This window comes from Rosa chinensis, chromosome 1, assembly GCF_002994745.2.
Source record: "Rosa chinensis cultivar Old Blush chromosome 1, RchiOBHm-V2, whole genome shotgun sequence".
NCBI classification, from domain to species: domain Eukaryota; kingdom Viridiplantae; phylum Streptophyta; class Magnoliopsida; order Rosales; family Rosaceae; genus Rosa; species Rosa chinensis.
The window spans coordinates 28,438,150-28,464,538 of NC_037088.1; the positions used below are offsets into that span (position 1 = coordinate 28,438,150).

The 26,389-nt window shown below is 38.8% G+C and overlaps 3 protein-coding genes across 4 annotated transcripts; 1 reads left to right on the forward strand and 2 right to left on the reverse strand.

Annotated features, from left to right (window-relative positions):
- Positions 1 to 4,620: 4,620 nt before the first annotated feature.
- LOC112194580 (SEC12-like protein 1) lies at positions 4,621 to 9,185 on the reverse strand. Its single transcript, XM_024334803.2, has 10 exons — positions 8,920 to 9,185; positions 8,737 to 8,837; positions 7,915 to 8,047; positions 7,721 to 7,812; positions 6,861 to 6,960; positions 6,700 to 6,772; positions 6,493 to 6,613; positions 5,886 to 6,005; positions 5,142 to 5,212; positions 4,621 to 5,044 (listed from the first exon to the last, which is right to left on the reverse strand). Exons 1-10 carry the CDS (start codon positions 9,100 to 9,102, stop codon positions 4,848 to 4,850), a joined length of 1,191 nt encoding a protein of 396 aa, XP_024190571.1. The 5' UTR covers positions 9,103 to 9,185; the 3' UTR covers positions 4,621 to 4,847.
- A 247-nt stretch (positions 9,186 to 9,432) lies between these two features.
- LOC112181913 (probable U3 small nucleolar RNA-associated protein 7) lies at positions 9,433 to 15,276 on the forward strand. Of its 2 annotated transcripts, XM_024320326.2 has the most exons (9): positions 9,433 to 9,551; positions 9,831 to 9,919; positions 10,031 to 10,096; positions 10,196 to 10,285; positions 10,586 to 10,718; positions 12,312 to 12,430; positions 13,084 to 13,151; positions 13,595 to 13,643; positions 14,022 to 15,276. In XM_024320326.2, the coding sequence occupies exons 2-9, from the start codon at positions 9,863 to 9,865 to the stop codon at positions 15,054 to 15,056; spliced, it is 1,617 nt and encodes a 538-aa protein (XP_024176094.1). In that variant the 5' UTR covers positions 9,433 to 9,551; positions 9,831 to 9,862; the 3' UTR covers positions 15,057 to 15,276. The 2 variants fall into 2 exon arrangements, with proteins under 2 accessions (XP_024176094.1, XP_040367715.1); XM_040511781.1 differs by lacking the exons at positions 9,433 to 9,551; positions 9,831 to 9,919; positions 10,031 to 10,096 and having other exon boundaries at positions 12,328 to 12,430.
- Positions 15,277 to 15,909: 633 nt separating this feature from the next.
- LOC112174279 (putative disease resistance RPP13-like protein 1) lies at positions 15,910 to 22,260 on the reverse strand. Its single transcript, XM_024312022.2, has 2 exons — positions 21,471 to 22,260; positions 15,910 to 21,336 (listed from the first exon to the last, which is right to left on the reverse strand). Exons 1-2 carry the CDS (start codon positions 21,983 to 21,985, stop codon positions 18,162 to 18,164), a joined length of 3,690 nt encoding a protein of 1,229 aa, XP_024167790.1. The 5' UTR covers positions 21,986 to 22,260; the 3' UTR covers positions 15,910 to 18,161.
- Positions 22,261 to 26,389: the final 4,129 nt, after the last annotated feature.

Consider the following 26,389-nt stretch of genomic DNA (forward strand, 5'->3'; position numbering starts at 1 on the left):
ATCACCTCTACAAAATTTCAGCCAATTTGGTGATCGTTAAGGCATCCAAAACTGCATTTTACACGAACGGACCGAATCTATCGAACCGGAACCGTTCGTATTTATAATGGTAAATTACAGTTTTGGATGCCTTAAGGATCACCAAATTGGCTGAAATTTTGCAGAGGTGATCTATACACTAGGACCTAAAAACTGAATGGTTAAGATGTAAAAATGTAGCCAGAAAGTGGTTGAAAACAGGAAATCCGTACCGTCCGCTCGGTACGGACGTCCGCACCTAAGACGGACTGTATATATATATATATACACACACACACACATGCTGGTCTAAACTAGGAAAATAGTTTTGACTTTTGAAACGTATGTTGGGACTATTGAGGATGATTATGAGAAGCTTAATAGCCATTATGATATGCTGGAGTGGTTTTCGGTTTCCATTACAACTTTTGTTTATTCTTTTGCTGCCGAGTTTATCTTGGCTGGAAGAAAATTAGAGCAAAGAACAGAGAGAAAATCATAAAATGATGGGAATGTTGTAGCGAATATCGGTATCATGATTTGAATAGCTCGTGTTTGTAACCATACCAAAAAAAAAATTATTTGGTATGGTTACATAATTAAAAAATAAAATTATATATTTTAGCAGCATATCTTAACATGTATGACCATTTTGGTAATTATAACTAGCTAAAGCACTTTTGCCTTGCAACTTACCAAACACCTAGAAATTGCTTTTTGTTCTCACATCACTTTTAAAAACAGTTTACCAAACACTCAGCTGCTTCTCTCCCAGCAAGTTCGGAAGTGCTTCCTCTCGCAGCAAGTTCGGAAGTGCTTCTTCTCACAGCACAACAATCCCAAACTAAGCCTTATTGAGATAAAAAGAGAGAGAAGTGCTTTCTTTGTGTATGTGATGTATAACAAAGTTATCTGTATTTTGATTTAAAGAACCCGACATCCGAGACAACGAATTCAACACTACAGAAACCCAATTTGAGCATTGCATAATAGTGATTACATTACAGAGAAATCGATATGAAACATAGAAACAAACCTAGTCAAAGCTGAACTGTTATCCGAGTATTGACTCCAGAACCGCTATCAATCAGCAGTTTCTCCACCAGCCTCTAACTCTTCCCTGAGATCTGGCTTGTACTCAAGATTCAAATCCAGCTCCGAAACTGGCTTCTCGAGGAACAAATCGGGTGGAAATACCCACACCCTCTTCTTCGCCGACAACAAATAGGTGGTGACGGCGAAGGTGGCAGGAATTGGGTTAGGGAGAATGGGCTGGTCCCTAGTCTCCTTTCTCTTCTTCGCATGAAGAATGAGCAAAATGACATCATCAAGGTGCTGGCGGTGCTGGTTGCTGCATAAGTTTGAATCTTTTGAGAGGAGGTAGGCCATGGAATTGGGATCCCTATACTAAAAACCCTACAAATTTCAATTGAAATTAAATTGGGGGCGTCTACCTTTCGGGAGAGAATCAGCTTTGGAGCTGGACTGCTGCAATGGGTTCTTCGTCATCTGTGTTAGGCACCGACCAGATCCTCTTCACCTATTCATGGGTCGAAGGAGCTCAAGCTTCAGGTTCTTCTGCTCATATGTAGAGAGGCCGCCATGGATTATGTGAGAGAAAGAGGACTTGAAGAATTGGAGAAGAGAGGGTTTTCAATCTAGGGCTCTCTTCTGTCACTTGAGCCTTCGGATTTAGTATTCAAAGAGTTCTAGCGGGGTAAAACAAAAAAAAGTGGGAAGTTCAATTTCTGGCTGAAAATTTAGGCGCCCTTGTGAAACCTCATTTATGGCGCACCAAGAGACAGGCCATAAAAGACTCCAAACAAGTCATTTGCAGCGTGCAAAATATGGGCGCCATAACTGCATAGCAACATTTACGGCGTCAATTAAATGGTCGCCGTGAATGACCAAAATCTTATATTTTTTAAGGCGCATATCAAAGTGCGCCGTAAATGATTGTCAATTACGGCGTGCATTAGATGCACGCAGTAAATTGTGCGTCGTGAAAGAGTAGTTTTCTGGTAGTGGTGGTTCCATTGGATTGAGAATTTTCGCCGGTGAGGATCAAACCGGAGTCGAAACCGGAGACAAAAGAGAATCATTGGAGGGATTTGCAGAGATGATGACAGGCACTATTCCGACGACCAAGCCCTCTTCGTCGTGAGACCTAAAATTGTATTTCTACCTTTAAATTGGGTAGGTGAGCACACAAATCTTTTAGTGGAGTAAGTGTGCATTTGTTGGGCCTAAATTGGGTATATGGTCAAGATGCCTCTAATAAATAGGTCGTGTTGTGTTAGACAATATAACTCATTTAAGGGTTAACAATGCCACCCATTTAACTAAAAAATGCATAAATGGATTAAATCCAATGATTATAAACGAAGAATATAAATAATTATATATAATTCAAATTGTCTAATCCTATGATCAAATACTCTCAACGTCCAAAATTTCAAGATGAAGTATAACATAATCGGGTTATACGGATTCACTTCGTATTGACGGGTTGACCCATGGCCACCCATTTATTAAATGGGTCATGGCGGATTGACCCACGGCTGACCCGCTTTTTAATCTTGCGGGTTCCACTCGCTTTATTTCGTGTTGGTTTTGAGTTGTGTTATCGAATCATGTCAGAATTGACAGCCCTACTTTACCGTGAGTGTTATGACTCATTCAATCAAACTACATTTCTATATAGAACTAATCGCCATTTTAGAAGATTTTGGGCTCACGTCATGCTTAAGATTAGCCCTACTCCTCCTAAGTCCGAACCCCGTGTGATAATCATATTCCTTCTTGTTATAAAATGAAGGGAGAGTGAGCCACAGAGAGAGAAGCTACTGCAAATGGATAGGGATTAGTATTAGCAGCACCAGAAGATTACACACCTTTTTCAAGTAAGTCATGGGTATGGTAATACGATTTTCGTTAACCCTAACAATGCGTTTGAATGAGAAAATTATAAAATCCATAGGAATTTATAAATGATAGAATCTTTAATTCCATCAATCTAAAATTTCATTAATTGCAATTTCTATTATTTGGTTACATCTATTTAGGATTTGAAATGTGTAATAAATTAAGAAAGTCTAAAACAAATAAAAAGACAAAATAGAAAAAAGTCTTGTTTTGGAAATATAAATTGAATACTGCACAGGAATTCGTAAATGACACATATTTTGGTAGAAATTGAAGTGAGAAATTTAAATAACGAATTCCTTCGTTTTTTTCCACAGAGAAATTTAAAAAATTTCCAATCTGATAATGCCAAACGAGGGAATTAGCTTTTAGAAATTATGAAATCCTCACTTTCAATTAAATTCCATCATTTTTTCCCTCATCCAAACACACTTAAAGGCTAAAGTCTGGGAGTAATCATGACAAGTCTTGCACTTTCGTGAATAATTTTGCTACTGCTCCTTATCTTTCCACACACAGAACGAAGATTAGATGGCTGTCTGCAAATTAGATAATCGAAACAACTATGATATGACATGGAAATTTTTCTGAAAACAAAGAAAGTTGACTTCCTGTTAGGGCAAAGCCACAGAAAGTTCCTGCGGCCCTCTCGTAAACCAAAAGAGGGGATTTTTCTTGTTAACTCGGAACACAGAGAGAGAGAGAGAGAGAGAGATGAGAAGGTGAGTGAACCAAAGATATAGAGACAAATTTATGTATACAGAGTTGATCACTAGTTGCAAAATAGAACAACCAAAAAGAGTTGATTTAGGGTTTAGGGGAGGGATTGTTGCTCGATTAGTATGTCATCCTCCTGGAGCTCCCATGGCCATTGATGGCATCAATTACACCGATGCTATAGAGATTGCTAAGTTCAACAAGCAATATCAGTCCAAGAATAACAACAGCAGCAAGTTCAGCCTAGCAGGACTTATTTATCGGCTTCTCATTATGGTCAAGGACGAGTCTTCTACCCCAATTAGGCGATTACTATATTGTCAGGTAGGGCATCTCCAACAGACTAGCTATTTCAACAAAAAGTTATAAATTTGGCTAATTTGAGATAGTTTAGCACTCCAGCAGAATAGCTATATGAAAGTCAAATTTGGCTTTTGCTAAAATCTCTAGCTAAATTTAGCTAAGGAGGAGAGAGAATAACAAAAAGCTAAACACTCCACGTTCAATTTTTTTAGTTTAGCTAACACTGCTTGAGGAAAAGCTAGAAATTTACTACCTAAATTTAGCTTTGAGATGATTTAGCTAAAAAAATTGCTTTTACTGTTGGAGATGCTCTAAGCAACTATGTGCCAGTTGATTATTTGAAACAACCGACATTGTGGAAGTCACCAATTCAAATGAAACTAGCATCAGTGATCTGAGTTGGGAGTGCGGATAAATTTAAAAAACAAAGAAAAACAGTTATTGATCTTCCTTCTTGATTTGGGTTTGGTTGGCTCATATCGACAGGAACCTCTCCGAACACAAACCTAGCAAAATTGGTAAGCCAATAGAGATTTGTCCGCTGATACTGTTCCGGGCTAACTGGGTTGACTTCAGCAGCTTGATGATATTTTTGACCAGGCATTGAAAACATTTGCGGTCGAACTTATGTAATAAAAGAACGAAATATGAAACACGTTACAGGCCAAAAGCCAAAATCAAGTCAGCTTATCCATAAACAAGAATGGCTTCATAGTTGAACGAAGAAGTTTAGACACGACACAAACTCACTACTTCCGAAATAAATATGTCTCTACATCTTTCTGAATACTACAAATAACAAACAATGTGCCACAAGAGGTTAGTTTGCATTCAGTTGCTGATGTTACATTGCATTGTTGGTAGACACAGGATGATCAAAATTTTCACATGTCTACAGGACCCCAAATGTTTCTATCGTCAGAAGGCTGTGAATCTTTTAGAAATGCCCCGAATTCAGGTCTTGCTGGTTGATTTTTTCCAAGAGGGAAGTTCCAAAAATTATCAGACTTCTCAAAGAAGATATAAAATGCAACGGCGGACGCCAAAAACAGCCCTAAAAGCAACAAATAGATCTGCCATTCTGCAAATTTTAACCAAGAGTAAACAAGTTTGCCATACAGTTGGTGTATAAACAGATTAGAACATTAACACAAAAACAGAGAGGATGGGAGATAAACCTTTCCAATCTGCAGGAACATTTAACTTGGTCACCACAGCTCCCCATTCACTAGAGGTGGTGAGCACAACCCTGGAAACAAATCAACACTTGAGTAGGAAAAAACCACAAGGGAAAGTAGTCGCGTACCAAAATAGACTACAAAGGCCTATCTCATAATTAAATTTCACTGATGATCTATAAATAATATAGTTACATGAAAAGTCAACTTCTTTAGCACAAAAGATACATGATTGAAAGAGACCAGAAGTGAATCGTCTCCCATAAAGATTCACCTTTCTCTTTCACATTATCGAATATAAACATTAGATAACAACATTCAATAACGCAACACCAATTATCTTAGAATTGCAACGCAGAAAAGAAAAAGACAAATCGATCATGTCAGACTCCTTCCCGGGAAGACTCTAAATAAAATGCTCTTCATAGAAGACAGCTAGAAGCATTAGAAAGGGAAGGAAAGAGATGCTACTGATCCGAAGGACATTCAAGAGAATAAATACATAGAAGTTTGATTTAAAGCAGCATGCCTTTTATTGCACTTATTTTGCCCAAACATAAGTAAACTGTCTATGAAAACAAGATAATTTCTGATAACATAGTAAAACATACTTATCAGTCTTGCAAATCAAAGTTGGATTCCATTTTATTTAAGGATTGATGTTGATCGTTCATAGTAATTCCAAAGACTACAAATATGTTTGTAATTGAAATAACTTTATCAGTCAGAATTGGAAGGTCAAACCTTTCAGTGGGACAGAAGTCTAGAGTGGCAATGCAAGTTCCCAGGTGTAGCCTCTTACTCCAGTGGCAAATCTCCATTTTCTTAACTTCAACCACACATATATCTCCATCTTTGCTTCCCCTACAATTAACAAAAAAAAAAAAACACAGCATCTTAGCCAAAAGAAATGGAGGTTTGTAGAAGTTAATAGAAGTGGACATCATAAAACAGCCAAACTGACATCACAAAAGAAAAATGTCACACCACAACCTCCAAAAGTGGAGGGCCAGAGGTTTATGATTCCTCATTAACACTATCTATGAGGTGCCTTTAGTCATTGTTCAACCAAAAAACAAAACAGACGATTTATGGAGTTCTGTGAACTTGAATATAACAACACACTGAACATTTGGAAAACATGACCACTCTTGTATATAATATTTGCTTACAGTAAATACATGCATATGTGCGAGCACGCACATCTGCCTGTGTTTTAATGCACGTAAGATATGAACTAGTCTTCCACCTAATTACCAGCGATGCCTAATTTTCAAGTTGAAGCTACAGCTGAAGAATGTGTATAAAGCCTACTGTAAATCACAAGATCAAATGCAAATTTAGTACTTACAGAGCAAGATATTTTCCATCCTTGCTGACAGACATAACAGCAGCAGACTTTTTAAGTAGCCTTTTATGTCCAATTTTCTTCCATGTACTTATGTCCCAGACAGAAGTTAAAGCTTTTGCACCTGTTTGATTCACAGAAATACATTTAATAGTCCGAGAAACAATGATATGGTACTATAGGTCATTTACTTCAGAGAGGTGCACATACCTTTTTGAACTGTGCAAAATAGAAAGGGTTTTGTCCCATCCTTAGAAAAGCAACAGAGTTCAATCTTTTCATTCTGCATTAATCAAACACAAAATATGATGCTAAAATAGAAGGGAAAAAATCACAAAAATATTTCCAAAATTTAAGTAAATACAACTTACAGAGTCGCGAGTCAAAGTAGTCACAGGAACACCATCTTCCGTCTTCCATATTCTCGCTGAGCCATCAGTAGATGTCGAAGCTAAGAACTCTGAATCTAAGCTAGAGCATAATAAACAAAGGCAAGCAGAATGTTTAGCACCTAGACTAAAGACGAGGATAAATCTACGTAAAAGTTATCTGTGCATTCAACAAAAGAAATAAATAGAAGATAATAAATGAAAAATACAAAAACCATTAACAACCGTTACTTTCGTCATATAATCAAGACTGAAATGATACAAAGTAAATTTTAGAGATCCTTTGATCAGAGGAGAATCACTGCATTCAAAAATAATACTTCTCCGATGCTTACGTTAACATTAGTTAAAATGAATAACTCTTCTTAAGAACCAAATAATTATGCCAACCAAGCCAAATGTAAACACACATCTGAATATAGCTCGTTTACGCATTGTTGTTTTGAATTTAATGATACAGGGTAAGGGCAAGGCCAAGGGAAAACCTAGACCAGCACACTGGATCAATAAATCAAGATTAAAAGCAAGGGCAAGTAAGTAGGTTTCTTCTGTCAAATTCAACAAAAAAAGTGAAAAGAAAACTACTAACACTCTTCATACTACATTTCGTCAAGACTGAATGGTTCACTAATAACTAGAAGAAATTTTTTGATGAGTGGAAGACTTCCTTACAGCAAAGAAAAGACAACCAGTTTTCTCCCATGTAACTCATTAACATTAATTAAGTATGCCAATCAACAACATTATCTGAATATAGCTTCTTTGAAAACATTATTGTCCTGTATTTAATGGTACACAAGGCACTCTACCATTATACACAACGAAACAAGCTGGGTGCTCACCTGAAATCCATATCACGGACAGATTTATGCGCCTTAGGTTCATCTAAAATTATGGACAGGCTTGGCCACTCCAGAATTCTCATATGCCCATCCTATGGTTTATTAAAACATGTCAATACATGTTTCAAAACAAGTTTTAAAAACGCAACACAAAGTCAGATAATAAATAGGCAGCATGAAAGACTGTTGCTTACCAAACCGCCGGTAGCCAACTTAGATCCATCGACACTAAAAGCTAGACACTTCTGTGGACCAATTCCTTGCAAAGGAGCTGATTCTCTTGCCAACAGCTTGGCATTTGATTCTGGCCCATATAACTCAAACAATCTGAAAACAAAAATCATTCATGTCATGTTAAAGGAGGAATTGAGCACTAACAAGTTAAGGTTAAATAGCAGAGGTGGTAGGACTCAAGCAGTACACTATGTCAAACAAAAATGTGCATAAATAGTCGAGGAATGCAGAAGAAAAAGGTAAATGGGGTGAATGAACAATGAAGCATCGCAAGATGAGAAAAAACCATATAAGAAACTATGCTCACAACCTTTTGTTTCTATGTTCGATTCATATGCAAATCCCAAAATAAATTGCAAAGATATGTTGATAGAAAAGTAATGAGCATGAGAGAAAGGAAAAAATAACGCGGTTGCGCAGAAAAGAGAGACGCTAGACCAACTTATGTTCTCTTCTAAATGTCATGTTTCAACAAAACAGATATTGAACCCTGACACTAAAATAAGATATAACATAAAAGAGTAAAGATACGAACACCGAAAATCATATCCAAGAACCGATAATTACATTTGGTAGCTAAATTTCAAGACTTGAGAGAGTTAAGAGCACAGTTGTATGACCATAAGACGTTACGCAACATGAAAAAGTTGCCTCTTGTGAACTTATCAACCAAAAACCTCATCCATTTTGAAAACACATGAGCATAATGAAAGGACACTAGTACAAAATAATAGTAATACTAAAAAAAAGGCGTTAAATTTGGATTTAAGAGGGGCTCTCACTTGCAGCCACCATTGGAGGTGGAGCAAACGACGTCGTCCCCGCTGGGGTGCACCGCAATCGAAACAGGATCACCGTCTACCGCTTCAAACACATAAGTGGCCTAATCAAACACACACACACACAAAAGTCAAAACCCCAACCGGATAAAAGTCAACCAAAATCAGAAGAAGAAGAAGACAGACCAGAGGAGAGGAAGAGAGACAAGTGGTCTTGGGGTCGAAGGAGAAGATGGTCAGAACTGAACTGGAGTCTTCTTTACCCCTGGACTTCCCGAACACCACCCAATTCATGTTCTCGGGTCGCCGGATCCACGACCCGCACGTCACTGTACCTTGTTGCTGCTGCTCCGACCCGCCTCCCTCCATTCCGAGAAAATGGAAAATGAAAATCGAAAAGAGAGAAGAGGATTAGAAAATTCGATGCTTTGCTTGCTTTTCCCTTTTCGGGTTTATGACTTTAATTTATATAGCAACGGACGAAAGGACCGCGAAAGCAACAAGCACGTTGATCCTGGTGTGGGTCCCCCAAAACGAAATGCGGGCGGTGTTGTTTATGAGACGACGTCGTCAACTCTTTTGTTGGTGGATAACTGGATATCCGCCCCGCGATTCTTTTTGCGCGTTGTTATTCCCATAGTTTCTGGGCTTTGACCCGCTAAGGCCCAATTCACAATTCGGGTTGCCCCATCGGCCCAACCTTTTTTTTCTCTATTTCTTTTTCTGCTAAAACCTCACGGTCTGTTTCTCATACTAAACCCTACCGTTCTGGAAACCTGTCTCGAAGAACAAGGGGTGCTACTCTAACAGTAATAGAGGTAATGCTTTTCATACATCTGAGAAATCGTTTATTTATGGTTCTGCGAATTTGGTGCGGTAGAAAGTTGCAAACTTTGATGCTCAGACCCGTTTCAGTTGTTGATTCTCACTCTGTATTGGGCTAGTTTTGAGGCTAGTGTTGGTTTTCTATTCAGCGTTTTTTAATTGGGTGTGAAATGAAAACGGAAAAGGATTTGGATTTTTTTAAAAGTGAATGTTTGTATGTTGTGTCCCATTTTGTTTTCTTGAGTTTAAGAGCAATAGTTGAATTATTGCAGTTTGATTGCATTACGGAGCTGGAGTAAGGAAGATGGGTGTGAAGGGTGTGAACCAAGGCCATGGGGCTGTTGTGCCTCCAACAGAACAGGTGCTTTTTATGTCTTAGTATCGAGATGAACCGATTATATCTTGTGTACTAGTCTTTTGACGTATATTGCGGTAATTAGAAAATAAGTATGGGATTTATGTTGACTTGCAGAAGCTCTCGGATGAGATGGATGTTACGAAGAAGAAGTATCTTAGAGGTGGAGAAGCTAATTTGGAGGTACGGCGTGTGGGGTTCAGGCGTTAATGAAACTTTTTTTTTACTTTGTTTATAGTGTTTTGTTTTGAATTTCATTGCATCTTGATTTCATCTTTGCAGGTATTGAAAGATAAAAAGTTGAAGGGTCAACTAGCTGTTAGAGAAGCATTACATCTGAAGACAGCACAAGCTGCTGCCAACGCTGAGAAGGTGAGTTTCCTTTAATGTGATATGTCTATCTGTTATGAACTTATAGCCGTTAACAGGAGACGTCTTAGAATTACTTATTCTTAACAGTACATTGGATTTTCTAATAATAATGTACAGTTTTATGGCTTCAATCTTTGCTTGGTCTTAATACTGTTTATCTTCCTTGGGATTATACCTTTTTCAATTTACTGGATTTAGTTGAAAATCATAGAATCTTCCACGTGATTTTTTGCTTTTCCTGTCCTTTTAGTGCATTTAATACAATAGATTTGATGATTTTTCATTTGGGATATATTATAGTACCTTCTGCCAAGTGAAGAAGGTTATTTGGAGCCTGAAGGCTTAGAGAAGACATGGAGGATCAAACAAGACTCAATAGCCCCTGCAGTAGATATCTTAAGCGCAAGGAATCAATACGATATTGTTGTCCCAGGTTGAAATCTCAACTTCTGTTATTTTATTTTTGATCAACAACCTTTTGTTATTAATTTAATTCACTTTCAATAACCATATAGTCCATCGAATCTGGCCTAAGGAAAAGTATAGTCCAATTGCTAACCAGTGCATTGCTCATTAACTTAGTGGCTAGGGACTAGTGTTACACTCAAAATCCTAAACTGTTGGTAATTTGTCTAAACCCTAAACTGTAATGATTTGGCTTCATTAGTTAAGCTACGAAGCTAAACTCAAACATATCAAGTTAGTAGCTAGTAGCTAATGGCCTAAACTTTAACCTTGGAGACGGTGATCAGTGAAGCACAATATTCAAAATACGAACTAGTTCCAAGGGCTTTGCATTGTATGTAGATGTTACCAAGAGAATGAAGTGTTTCAATAGAGATTACTTGAAGAGGACATCCTCAATAGAGATTTTTTTTTTTATCAGACCTTCCCTTTTTGGAATGGGTTTCTTCTACCCCAAAAAAAAAAAACAGCCAAATCAGAAACTATTTGTCATCTTATCACCATCATCCGCATATGTATTCATAAGTTAGGTGACAAAAGAATTTATCATAATATTAAATTGCATGGTGGTCGGAAAGTGGGAAGTTGGCAAAGAACATTATTTTGCCAAACACTTCTGCAGAACGGAAATGTACATGGGCTGTTTCTAAAAGAATTACCCTTAGTGATCATAACTGCTATGTTATTGGAGTCTATTTGAACTCTCCCAAGTTTAGTGCACTGGTGCAAGTTAACACCATTATATCTCTAATAGACGTGCTAATAAGAAATGGCTTCATAGGTATGACGGCTTTTTAACTTGATAAACTAGTTCGAAATAGGCCACAAATTGTATGTTTTTTATTTATACAGATACTACCCCTTCTACTATTTTGCATTTTTAACTTGATTCAACTAGTTCGAAATAGGCCAGAAATGATATTTTTTATATGCATTAGGTAACTTTATACATATACTACCCTTTCTATTCTATTTTGTATGCCGTGATTGTTATGGTGGTCCTCACTTCATTTTACACCAATTTATTTCATTATCCTTGCTCAATTTGGTTTTACCTAATCCATCCAAACTTTTAATTTATTGTTATATTTCAGTTTCAATCTATATACAGTAACGAGGGGTTACAGTGCTTAAGGTCTTAGAAGAGTGAAGTTTAGGGTTATAATCTGTGGGGAGAATGGGTGATGTGGTTAAAGAACTGGGATTGAAGGAAACGGAAGAGAATATAGGGGAATCTGGAATCTCACCATAAGGTTCTCAGAATCACACCAAGACTTCTCACAAATCACTTGAGGGATGTTGTTTGAAACAAAACACAAGTAATCTCATTACACTAGTTTCCAGCGATACATATTGGCCCTTGTACAGAGCCATAGCAAATACACTAAATAGACCTAACAGTTGATCGCTCTCTTTAATGACTTCTAGGATATTAATGACTGACTGAAAATGCATTAGGAAAACTAAAACATGACCCAAGAAAACTCTAGTAGACAGAAGAAGACACTGTATCAAACTCTGTAACTTTAATATTTATCACTGAATCTGAACTCATCTGCAGATCTCGGTCCATACAGGCTGGATTTCACGCCAAGTGGTCGATACATGATGGTCGGTGGACACAAGGGCCATCTAGCTATTGTAGACATGAAGCAAATGAGCCTGATCAAAGAATTTCAGGTATTCTAGGATACTGAAAAGTGATACCTTTTTGGTCCGATACTGGTTTTAACTGTACTTCAGTGCTTATGCGCTTCTGCGACCATGTTCACATGTTCTATACTTCACATGCGAAGTTTCAATATACTAATGATTACAAGTTCAGAAACATTAGTAATCAATCATAAATGTTTGTTGAAACTTGGAACCATTTACTTTATATTGTACATCAGTTTTCTGGGAGAGGAAAGTTGGAACGCATGCAAGTAGAATTTGCATATTCTAAAGTTTGACCCTTAGTAAGTTGGTTTTCCACCTTATGTTTTCTAAAGTTTATGTCTAAGACTTTGGTTATGCATACCTCTTGCTTTCTAAGGTTTATGTGTAAGACTTTGGTTTTGCAAATCTTGAGGTCAATATAGTTTCAATTTAAATTCTTAGTTCAATGTGATTGTAGCTTTCCACTGCCTGAAGGTGATTGACCTTTTGGTTCTAGATGGGTGAACATGACAGTAATCCGTTCTGTGAACAGTTTTCTGAATGTGCAGTTGGGTCATTGGTAGAACTATTTTCTGTTTTTCAATGATGTAGAGGAAACTTAGATGGCGTTTATTTGTCCTTCAAGGTTTGACTGGAATATGGACTGATTGGAAAATTGCTGATTTTCTTCTCAGGTTAGGGAGACAGTTCGTGATGTGGTGTTCTTGCATGATGAAACGATGTTTGCTGCAGCCCAGAAAAAGTATAAAACCATTTGCTGTAATTAATTATTAGCCTGAGTTTGATATAATTAAAGTTAGTGTTTTTTTAATTGGTTGTCTTTCAAATTCACATACTTGAATGCTTTGGTCTGTTGCTCGAAATTATATTGTCATTACCGTTATGCTTCTGTTTTTTCTGCTTTATTTTTTTTTTGGTTTTAAACAGTATAATTTAAACTCATGTTGGTTAACAGCCTGTGCTTTTTGGTTATCTGCAGACTTCTTTATTTATTATTATTTTTTGTTTTAAGCATGGTGATAAGAATATGAGGCCAGAACTTAGTTAATGATCGGCACTCTCATTTAGTGTCCTGCTTCAGTTTATCTTCTCTTTAAGATTTTCTAGATCTCTATTTTATGGTGGTATCTTACCTTCATAATAATGTTTATTTTTAGCATGGCTAACCATTATGGTTTACTACAGGTACCCATATATTTATAATCGGGATGGCACTGAACTTCACTGCTTAAAGGTTGGATACTGAACCTACTAAATTGTGGTTAGATAACTGCTTCGTAAACAGCTCATAATCCTACATGCATTCTGAAGCCTTTGTGCAACCATTGGTGACATGTTAATAAATACCTGATATGAAAAGGTGTTCAATGTATTCTGAAACTGTGTTGAGATTGTCTCATTCATTACATGTCTCAACTTTCCTGGAGTTAAACAGTTGTCGGAGCTGAAAGAAGATTCCAATGTTCAACATTTCTGATTTTTTTTTTTCCAGTTCCATTGTTCAAGTATTCGGACTAGTCAAGAGTTCATTATGATTTTGATGTGATTAAGTAAATAGTTTTGAGGTGCATCGAGATGGAATTTGGAACTAAAGTTATCTCTTATTATGTAGGAACATGGTGCAGCTTTAAGGCTTCGTTATCTTGAACAACACCGACTATTGGCATCAATAAATGAATATGGTCAGCTTCATTATCAGGATGTAACAGATGGTCGGATGATAGGTAGTTACAGGACAGGCTTTGGTCGTACTGATGTGATGCAGGTAAACCGCCACAATGCACTTCTTGCTTTGGGTCATTCAGGTGGTAAAGTTACCATGTGGAGTCCTACAAGCTCTTCTGCTGTTATTGAGATGCTGTGCCACAAGGGCCCCATCTCGGCCATAGCTTTCCACCCTACTAATCGTGATCTCATGGCCACATCTGGGAAAGAGAAAAAAGTTAAGCTTTGGGACATGAGGAATCTTAAGGGGCCACTCCAAACGTTACCAGGTCAGGCAGAGACTCTGGATTTCAGTCAAAAGGGTCTGCTTGCTCGTGGAACTGGATCTTTTCTACAGGTTCTGAGAGATTCTTCTGGGACTCAGAAGTACGAGAAATATATGACTCATCCATTAGTTAAAGGTTACCAAATAGAAAAGGTGTTGTTTCGACCATATGAAGATGTTTTATGCATAGGACACTCCATGGGGTGGTCTAGTATTCTGATTCCTGGTTCTGGGAACCCCAATTTTGATACATGGGTGGCGAATCCATTTGAAACACCTAAACAGAGAAGAGAGAGGGAAGTGCACTCTCTACTTGATAAGCTCCCACCTGAGACAATTATGTTTGATCCCACAAAGATTGGCACAGTGAAACCTCCAAGAAAAGAGAAGCCAACAAAGGAGGAGAAAGAGGCTGAGCTGGAAGCCGCTCTTGAAGTTGCCAAGGACATTGTCCCGAAGAAGAAAACAAAGGGGAGGAGTAAGCCAAGTAAGATGAAGAAGAAGAAGCAGGAGATAATTGCCAATGCCAAGAGACCTTTCTTGGAACAACAAATGAAAGAGGATGAACAAATGGCTAGAAAGAAGCAGAAAGGAATGGAGCAAGTGGAGCTACCAACATCTTTGCAGCGGTTTGCTCGCAAGAAAGTGACTATATGATTGTGCTAATGGAGACTGTTATTAATGAATTTTAGTCATCGCTTTCTAGCAATTGTAATGCATTCTAATGTTATTCATTTTTGGTATGTTTACTTATCTTGGGTTAGTTCTTTTCTACAATTTTGTATCATGTATCAAGAAAATACATGCCAAACAAAAGGAAAAATATTCTTGATGTTTACAGGCGTGGTTTCCGCCACACTGGCCATGTCTTGTTCAAGTTGGGTAAGGACAGCAAAAAGACAAACTTTGTTGATCAATGCTTGTTGACGTTTTTACTTTTTAGAATACTAATTTTGTATTTAAGCCTACAACAAGGCGAATACGTTTTCAAAAGACGTACTGTACAGATATAGTTGGTACAATGAACAGATAATACATTACAAATTCAATCTATAAACTCCTTGCTGTAATTACTGGTCCAGATTGAAAAATCCCCGACTATCATTCACGGCTTTGTAATTTGATTATATAAGTAACTCACTGGAAAACCAGAAATATCAGAACACTTGCCTACGGCTACTTCATTCAGTTCAAAACAGAAACGAATTCACAAACAGTTTTTCATTGTTTTAACTTTTATCCACTTACTTTTAGCTCAAGAAAGGATGCTTTACAGTAGAACCTGCAGTAGAATATGTTAAACTGCACTGGGATATCAGATGGCACATTATGTGGGTTTCCACCTTCGTTGACACTTGACAGCAAATAGTCCTGACCCAACGCCAGGACTGAATATGTCGGTTATCAACTTTAGAAAGGTGGTGAATGCCAAAATAAAATTTGTATGTATGACAATGATATACTTTACATAACGAAAAATTAAAATTAGGGTGAACTCATACTATATGACATACATTTTATTTTCAGTTGAACTCATACATTACACTAACAGCAGTAATAACGAGTTCAACTGTATGATCTCAGAAACAACCTTATGTAATGCTTGCAGTGATTGAAATAGTAAGGGTGATGTGATTTCCTCTATTGAAAATAAAACGCAGGCCTCTTAGTTACAGTTTTTCTTTGCTAATATACAAGAGAAGCAGACAGAACAGTAATATATGAAGGGTAAAACCCAGGTGCTCAGTAATACGTGGTCAATAATCTGTTTGACACGCCGAAGAACAGTGGCTGTTGAACAAGTCTCTGATCGGATTTTTTTGTGTTCATTTTTCCTAATCAATTAGGCAGATACGAGCAACTTGCCTTTTATTACAAGGCAAGGAAAATATTTTTGCAACTTTGGATTCCAATCCTTAGTAGGGAAGGAATCCAATTCTCTCACTTGGAAATGACATTAGTTTCTCTGGGATGTTTATAAATAGAGACTAAAGAGCTAGCCATGACATTTCACTACTCGCCATTTCACCAAGAGAAAAACTCATCGTCTCTCCTCTGAAACCTAAGCAATCTTTTGATTCTTGTCAGCCCCAAACCCCAGAAAATACTATTTCTCAATCACCTTTTTTTATTGAGAAAATATCCAACCATGTTCGACTACCAGAACTACCTAAAAGTTCACCATCCCGAATGTGTAGGGAAAAATGAGACCCTTCACTGACGGTGGAAAGCTATGGACACGAAGATGGCAATCTTGTTCAGTGTGCAGTAGAAGAACACCAGTAAAGCTTTCTTGCTTTTGTTGTGCGAAAGTGTTGTGTGGAAACTGCTGCATTAGTAGTGCTTCTGAGTTTCCAGTGGTTATAGGAAATAAAAGAGGCATTTGCAAGAGCTGTTTAGATCTTGTTCTGCTTGAAGATCAAGAAAGCTCATCAGAATATGAAAGCGAAAGTGATGATGATTCTGAAGAAATCACATCAGAAGATGAGGACGACAGAATGAATTCAACAGAAGTGCCTATCAATCTTCCTAGCAATATTCGGAATAAAAGTCGTTGTGCATCTTTAGTTGCTGAAAACATCAAGCTTGTCTACTTGAAAAAGAGCTTGGTGGAGGAGTTAATGAAGCTGCAGCCTGATTGGTGGGAAAGCAAAGTAGTTGGGAGTTTTGTGAGAGTCAAAACTGATCCGAGAGACTATTCTAGGGCAAATTCTCACCAACTTGCAGAAGTTCAAGGCATAAGTAAGAAGAGCTCAAACAGTGAGTTTTTCTTGCAAGTTTTATCCAATTATGTGACCAGAGATATTTCTGTTTCTCATCTTTCAGATTGTGACTTCACCGAGGAGGAATGCGAGGATTTGCAACAAGATGTGGCAAACTGTCACTTGCTAAGAAGACCTACTGTTTTTGAGCTTGAACACAAGGCAAGAGAGCTGCGTGCAGACATAACCAAGCATTGGATTGCAAGAGAGTTGGTGAGGTTGCAGAACTGTATTGATTGGGCAAATGAGAAGAGACGGAGAAGTGAGTCATTTTTGTACTTGGACCAAAGAGAACTACTAAAGCATGTGAACAAGAGCGACTCTTAAAACAGGTGCCGGAGGTTATCGCAGAGGTTATAAGCTAGTCGTTGAGAAACTTATAGTTTCTCTTTCTTTTGCTGTCAACATACAAGCCAAATTGTAAAATAGCTGAAATTATGTTGTGAATCACAGGTTACCTTTACTTCAGTTGAGTTGAGAAGAATATTGTTGTTGTTTTTGCACAGGCTTTTCAGAGTTGTATGATTTTAATTGATAAATTAAGCTATCAGTATCCGAAGATCATTAGAGATAAAGCTCCCACACATAAAACACTTGATGCTGTTACTTCACAGTTCACACCACTCTTTCTTCAACTTTCTCAAGCTTAGCAGACTTTGTAGCTTCTTAATATCTTTTCTGCTACTATAAATGCATCACCAACTTAAAGAACAAAGCTAAACCACATCACCGTTCCAATTGTAGAGAGATAATTTAATCAAATAAATGCAAAAATCGATTATCATCTCTGCTAGGAAATGGAAAGGGAAATCGTCTGTTTCTCCTTCATATGGCATGTCGTTGTCAATCCGATTTTCTCAAACCCATCGATCATGAGTTCAAGCAAGACCCTAGAAGTGTGGAATCAACAATGAGTTCAAACAATAGGATCTTACACGCAGAATATGCAAGCCCTCTGAGACATGGCCAAATTGATCAGAATGCGAGCCCTCTGTCGTTGTCATATCATATCCAAATTGATAACTATGCGCTTGATGTGAGCAATCTTGGGCCAATCTTCACCCGTCTCTCTTTGGCACCGTTTCTCAAGCAAAGGGCATCCATGAATATTTAGATGAGAAAGAGAAGTGGGCAGTCCACTATCTGGCAGGCACCGGAGCGCAAGGCAATTAAATATAATCAATGTGTGAAGAGAGTTGAGATGGCCAAACCACTTGGCGCCGTGGATGGTCTCACAATTCAGATGGCAGATCTGGAGATATGTAAGAGTGCTGGGAAACAGCTCCTCCTGCTCCTCCGCAAACCACTCTACATTTTCGTCGCAGTCAAAATCAAGTGACAATCTTTCAAGAGAGGTGAGTGCCCGGAGACCCTTGTTCAGATTCTGCTTACTCTTTGCTTTCACTTTTTTACAGCCGCTGATGTCAAGTGATTTTAACTTTGATGCGAATCCACCTTCCGGAAAACATTCGAATTCTGGGGAATTCAATACGGACAAAGACACAAGAGACGGGAAACTATATGACGCTAATCTTCCGGTAAGATTGGGACAGGAATATATTTCAAGTTGAACAAGATTAGGAAAAACCCCACCTTCTTTATTTTCACCTCCAACATAAGACCATTCTTGCCACCCTCTCATATTGTAGAATTTTAAAGCCCGTAGAGATCTAAATGGTTTATTCACACAAGTAGTAGTATTGCCGTCACTACAATAGAATTCGGAACCTATGGACACCACTCCATGTAACCCAGAAATATCAAGCTCTGTGAGGGAAGGTAGCTGTCCCAATGGTGGCAAGGAGATACAATTCTCACAATTAACAAGTTTAAGATAAACAAGAGCAGAAGAAAAATAATATTCTGACCAACCTGGAAACATTTTGCCTCCATAACGTTCAATTGTAAGGCTCTCCAGGTTCATGTGAGGTTGGAGCTTCTCAAGCACTTCTCTTTCTTCCACAGTATTATTGGCTTCTTCACTTGACTCTTCTTCTTCTGTTTCCTCTTCTTCTCCCCAAACCCTTCTCCAATCCAAAACCAGTTCCTTAAGAAACTTCTTGTCCCTCAGTATGTAGGCCTCCAAACCGCTGCTATGCACAAGCCCTGAGATACGAAGTCTTCCACGCAATTTTTCAAGCTTCTTTAACACTGCCAAACTATCCCCTGCAGTATTTTTGTCTAGCACAAACTCGGGTAGCATCTGGAGGTCTTTCAAGTTACCCATATCAGGTGGCATCTTTTTTAACTTCATACATGTAGTATCCAGATGGCTCAAGTTGATCAATCTTCCCAAGTTGGCTGGCAGTTCAGTAAGGTAGTTACAGTTTGACAACAACAATACTTGCAAGTTATACAACGTACAAATTGTATCAGGTAACTTTTGGATGGGAGTCCAAGACAAGTCCAAGTACCTAAGATGTTTGAAGTTGTTAATTGAATCAGGCAATTCCTTAATATTGTACCCGTATAACTTGAGCACTCTTAAACATTTTGATTTTGGCAATATATCACATCGTGCTTTTAACATCCACCACCGACATGGTTTTAATGATAGAATGGTGCGTAAACATTTAGCTTGCTGTAAAGCCTCAAACATCTCTACGGTACTGCTATCAGCTTCATCATGATAATCTGAAAAATAACGAGTCTTGCTCAAACTGTTGGGTGAATCACTGCCCCCCCACCTAAAACAAAATTCTCCAGATACAAAGCTTGCTAAATCATGGATAAGGTCATGCATGAAATATTGATCGGAACTTGATGAAAGTTGAAAAAATGATCGTGAGATTAGATCATTGAAGTAGTCTTGTCCAACTTCTTCTGCCATTTTGATTTTTTTATGTTGCAATAGATCTTCAGCCTTCCACAAGTAAACCAACTCTGATTTTTGAAACTCATAGTTCTTGGGATATAGTGAACAATAGGCAAAACAACGCTTGAGATGTAGAGGCAGATCTAGATAACTCAACCATAGAGATGGCAGAATGTCACTCTCATCCGGTGAAAACTCCCACATGTCACTGTTCAATATACTTTCCCATTCCTCCACTAACAATTTAGAACATAAGAGACCCCCAAGGGACTTAACAGCCAAAGGAAGACCATTGCACTTTCGAACAATTTGTCTACCGATTTTTTCAAGATGTGAGTGTGTACCAACACCTGCATTTTTCAAGGCATGTTTTTCGAATAAAGACCAGCTATCTTCCTCAGACATTGGCATGAGACGATGAGCTTTAAGGCTACCCATCATACGTGCAACATTTTCATCGCGTGTTGTGACAATGATCCTGCTTCCATGTGCTCCAGACTCAAGGGGACGCCTTAAGAATTCCAACTGGTTATAATTCTTGTTCCAGATGTCATCAAGAACAAAGAAGAAACTTTTCCCCGTCAAAATTTCCTGCAACTTTGATAGAAGCAGATCAAGGTTCGTGATCTTGCAAGTTTTTTTGGTGAGGGACTCATAAATGTGTTGTAAGATCCTAAAAACATCAAATTCTTTTGAAACGCAAACCCATGCTTGGAGGTCAAAATGTTGCTTCACTCTAGCATCGTTGTATACAAATTGGGCAAGGGTGGTCTTTCCGATTCCACCCATACCCACAATAGGAATCACACCTATTTCATTGCCAGTCTCATCATCTGATAGCAATAATTTAATCAATCTTTCTTTCTCTTCATCTCTTCCATACACAGACTTTTCTACCAAAAAAGTTGACGATAGTGTTTGTGATACTCTGTGTCCAGCGGTTATTTTTGAATCCAGGACATCTTTTGTCTGCTTTGAAATGTTGTCTAGTCTCTTAAGAACTTCTTCTACCCTGGAGCATATTAAAGCTGAGTCAAAGGCATGAGATGGAGTAGAGATGGGCTCTTGTACCTTACTGGTGCTACTCCCATATTTGTGTTCTATCTTTTGCCTCAATGCTTCAGTTTTGATCTCCTGCAACAGGTCCTCAACCTCATAGACAGCCTCTTTAAGCTTATGGAGCCATGGCTTCACAGTCGTTTGGAACTTCAGTTGCTTCCCCTCGGCGTCATCAAGAACAGGGTTAACAGATAACAACTTTTCCTCTAATTCCTTCTGGACATCACTTAGGGGCACAATAACAGCACCTAGCTTGTCTTGAATCACTGTAACAATCTTTTGGATGAACTTAGCCTCGTGCCTACAAATTGCAATCAAAACAAAAGTATATCATACAAGCTAGCCAGCTATGGGTCTATCAATTTCAAAGAATTAGATATACGATTAAAATCAACAAAGTACATGGCTTTAGTTATGATCTAATTTACAAAGTACCCGTCAGCTTCATTTTGTAAATTCATTCCTGCTAGATCTGCAACTTCTCTAAGTGCTGCCCTCCATCTTCTCACTTTACTCAACGATTGAGTTTTCTGGTGTCCAGTAAATGCTTTTGCAACACTTGCAGTCTGCTTCCTCAGATGGGATGGATCCACGTCGTAGAAGACTGGTAAAACGAAATGATTGGAGGTCCTCTTGCGTTCAAGGATCATGACAAGCTCGTCGAGGCACCATTTGGAAGAGGCGTAGTCTTTCGAAAACACAATGACAGAACTTCGTGACTGTTGAATGGCTTTCTCAAGCTCTTCCTTGATATTCTCCCCTCTTTTGAGTTCTGGGTCATCCCGAAAAGTTCGAAATCGGGAGTTGAGAAGGGCCGTGTGGAGGTGATCAGTGAAGTTCTTTCGGGTGTCTTCACCTCTGAAGCTCAGGAACACGTCATAACCTAGTCCAGACGGAGAAGAAGAAGTAGATCTGGAATGGGAGGCCTTGTGAACTGGGGACAGAGCCATGGATGAACCAACAAAACTGTGCTGAGGGAAATCTCAAAATTTTGGTGGTTTCTCAGTTGACTGGGAATTGGGTTCCAAATTCCTACCCGTGTAGAAAGATACACGCCCCTTTTCGCCTCTTTCACTCCCTCCTCTTGCTTTTGGTGGGATGGCCCCTTTCGGCCTTTCCTCTTCTTTTCCTCTCACTTTCCAGTCCAAGCAATAATGCATTTGCAGCTGGAAGGCACTCATTATTGATTTTCTGGGAATGTTATTAACTCTTTCTTTACCCCACATTTCTGTTCAGGCTTTTCCAAATTTCGTTTTATTTCACTAATTGTTGAATGGGTTGCCCCTAGTGACGGAATTATTAGTTTGCCAAAAGAGAAACAGTGATGGAAAGACTAACGTATAAGCAGTAGAGATTTACCATTGAAAAGCCAACATTTGCAAATGTAAGCATTTGCATCACGTCATAATCATCGATGTATAGTATATCAGAGCATATATGTAAATGAAAGTAGGAGTTGTTGTAGGAGAATAGAATTGTGTTTATTATTGATAATAGGAGCCCTTTATGTAGGGAGTTTACAGAGTACACAAAAGGTAACAGAATCGGAATACAATTAGTATACCTAGGGTACTTTCCTATTACAACTCTAAACCCTAGTTTGAAGAGGCACACATTATGTCGATATCCTTCAACACTCCCCCTTGTGCCGCTCAAACTTGGTGATGACGCTTTGATTGTTGCCTCGTTAAAAACCTTGCCAGGTAACAAAAACCCTGTGGGACAAAAATAACCTTGGTCGAAGGACAAAAAGAGCACAACACGTCCTTCACTCTTCGAGATCGAACATGTAGACATCATGCCTCCCCCTGATGTCAATATCTCCCCCTGATTGCTACAATCATGGGAGTTCGGATAACTTTCTCAATCCGATGCTCTTCACATGTTTCTCGAAAGTGGATTTTGGTAACGACTTAGTAAATAAGTCCGCTACATTATCCTCTGATCGGATTTGGTTCATTTCAATATTTAGAAATGCTTGTTGTCATTTCGATGGAGGGGAGGAGGAGCACGGAAGTTGGCATTTTGCCTTGTGGGGTCCGATCCCACACTTCCGTCATCCCTTTTCTCTGTAGGGATAGAACAAGCTCATATCAATTGTACCTCTCAAATATCGAAAGATTGTCTTTATACCAATCTAATGGTGTTGCGTTGGCGCGGGGCTATATCTAGCCAACAAGTTCATAATAATTGAGGTGTCCGGTCTTGTATTGTGCTAAGTACAATAATGCGCCTATTGTACATAAGTAAGCACTTCTGCTATTAACACGTCTTCGTCATCATCCCTGGGACGAAACGGATCCCTTTTAGGGCCAAGACTACGGACGACCATGGTGCATCTTTGACTTTATCAAAAATGTCTATTGACACGGTATACAAGTTCTGAATCTAGACAAAACCGTGTTCTCCCAAGGTCCTTCCTCTTAAACTCAGATTTTAGGTGTTCAGCGGTTTCCCTTAACTCTCAAGGGTTCCAATTATAAACCGCGACAATTGCAAATCCGGAACTTGTCATGGAAACGCGTGGACATAGTTCATCATATCCCTTCCCAATCAAGTAATCATTTTAGTGAGCATTTCAACCTCGTTGCAAATACGCTCCGTGGTCTAGAGCCACTTGATTTGGGTAAATAAAGTCCACAAGAACTTTCATTATATTCCGTATCTAGATCCCCATAAAGATACGTAGTGACCACATTCGTAAGCTGCATGTTCAGTTATTTGGAAACTACCAAACTGACAAGGTAGTGGAGTGCAATGACATCCATTACGAGAGAAATATGTCTTCTCGTAGTCGATTCCAGGGCGTTGTGAGAAACCTTGCGCCATAAGGTGAGATTACCATATCTTTTTCTCATCACGCTATCTAACGAAGACCTATTAATGTCAATAGGTTTTATGTTATGAGGTGTTGGCATCTCAGGCCCGAAATCCTTCATCTTCGTTAGTGAATCCAATTCAACATGGATCGCATCTTTCCATTTAGGCCAAGTTTCTCTACGTTGGCATTCTTCAACGGAGTAAGGTTCGATGTCATTGGTCTCAATAATTCCACGTCCTCATGTACACTAGTGTAGTTCGTAGAGATCTCTATATTTTTAGGAATTGGTTCTAACATTGAGGCGTCCCCCAACGATGTCTCTTGGACATAACCACAATCCAAAATATTCTCATGAGACGGATTTTGAGTATCAATGATCAATGGATCAAGTTGTGCCAAACTCGCTCTCTTCTTAGGGCGAGAATCCATCGAACCTATGGGTCTCCTACTCTCTCTAGTGGAACCCATGATGCCACCTTTGTGGCGTCACCATTCTACCATCCATGGTAGTGGTGCAGTACCCATCTTCTCTGGGTGGCACCATGTCCTCTTGTGGGGACATCAATCCTTGCAGGCATGTTTGCAGCAGGTATATGTGATCTCGTCACTTTTAGGGGATCAAGATGAGACATAGTGGGGACAGACCACGACAATTCCTGTCGTTCCTGTTGAACATTGACGTTCTAATCTCCCCCTAACGACGGGAAGACTGTCTCATCAAAGTGACAATTCGCAAATCTAGCGAAATAGAGATCGCCTGTCAAGGGTTCTACATAGCGGACTTATAGTTGGAGATTCATGTCCAACAAATATATATATGCTTTCGTTGCAATGACTCATGTTGATGCGCTGTGGCGGCACAATTGGCACATGAACCGCACACTCAAATATGCATAAATACGAGATATTAGACTCGAACCCAGTCACTAGCTGTAAAGCAAATAAAAGTTGAGTGGCTGCTATGAGTCGTAGACGAATTAGCATAGCTGCATGCAATATTGCATAACCCAAGCGGAAATATTGGTGCGCATTACCAATGTCCGGGCTACCATTGTAGTCGTTTAATGGTGGCTTTTCCGCGAGACCAATTGGGTGTGTACATGGGAATAGGATACTTGATATCAATACCCAATGATATGCAATAGTCATCGAAAACTGTCGATGTAAACTCTCTAGCATTATCAAGTCAAATTGACTGAATGGGATGATCTGGGTAGTGAGCCCGTAGCCATATGTTATGTGCTAGGAGTGTAGTATAAGCAGCATTACGAGTGGATAATGGCACAACACGTGACCAGCGTGTTTGCGTATCAACCAACACCATAAAACATCTATATGGTCCGCAAGTTGGTTGATCAAATCCATAGAATTCCCTTAGATTCTTTGTGAGAATGAAATTATTTCCTCAATCTCCTTTGCATAGGATGGTCTCAATCCTAAATAACAGGCTTTACAGAACGAAACATGGGCTTTATAATCAACCAATGAAGGTTTTGGTGAAGCTATAGTGTCACAATAGACTTGAAAAGTAGAGAGAGGAGTTTATGGCGTCAATGCCATGTATTTGCCGCAGGGGGTAGGCGGCGCCGGCCATGTATGACCTGTCTTTGCACAATCATGGCGCCATGAGGTGCATGTGCAGCTCCTCAAACCAATTCTTGGTTCTGACTTTTCTTCGTTCTGAAAATGGATGTCCGTGTAAAGTCTTTAATACACGGATCATCATGTCAAAGCCTATATGTGTCAAAATCCCATAAGTCGTCTCTCATGACATAGTTGGATTCAATAACTCAAATAGTGGTTGCATACAACCCACTAGAGCGACACATAAGTTTCTCTAATACTCGTTCACGTCCGTAGTCATTAGAGTGATGCAAAGGAACTCTGTCCATTCTCATAATGTGTTTCCACATGAAAACCATTGGCTCTTATATAATAAAGTTTGAATTAAGGTATGTCCAAGACATTAAGTAAAAGAATTGACACTTTATTAATAGCCAATGATTACATCAAGGTTTCCAAAGTCTAATCCAAAATAAAATCAAAGTAAGACACATTGTAGTCACTCTATCCGTTTGGTAACTCCAATCAAATATGACCAGGAAAGTAGAGAGAGATGTTGGTGGAGCGAGGCTCTCTTAAGTACCAAGAATCTCAATGACTTTCCTAGACATCACATTTTATTGGGTCTGCCACATAAGAAAGAGTTAATACAATTGTCATTTATTGACTAAGGCAAATTGCCATTACAAAAGTTCTTGGAAAAATAAAAAGGACTAATCTAATCAAAGTCTGTTGCATCCATGTGCACTTCATCTTCAGCTTTGAAGTCCTCTATGGTGAGATTGACATCTCCACCATCTTCTTCTTCTTCTGCAAGGTACACTTCTTGCTCTCTCATGTCTCTATATGCCCTGTAGCTTGCAGCTAGTTCCTCACTTGCCTTGCATTGCTTGAACCAATGCTCAATTGATCCACATCGATGACACTCATCATTGCGGCTGCCTCCCTTTAATTGAGGTGCACGTTATGC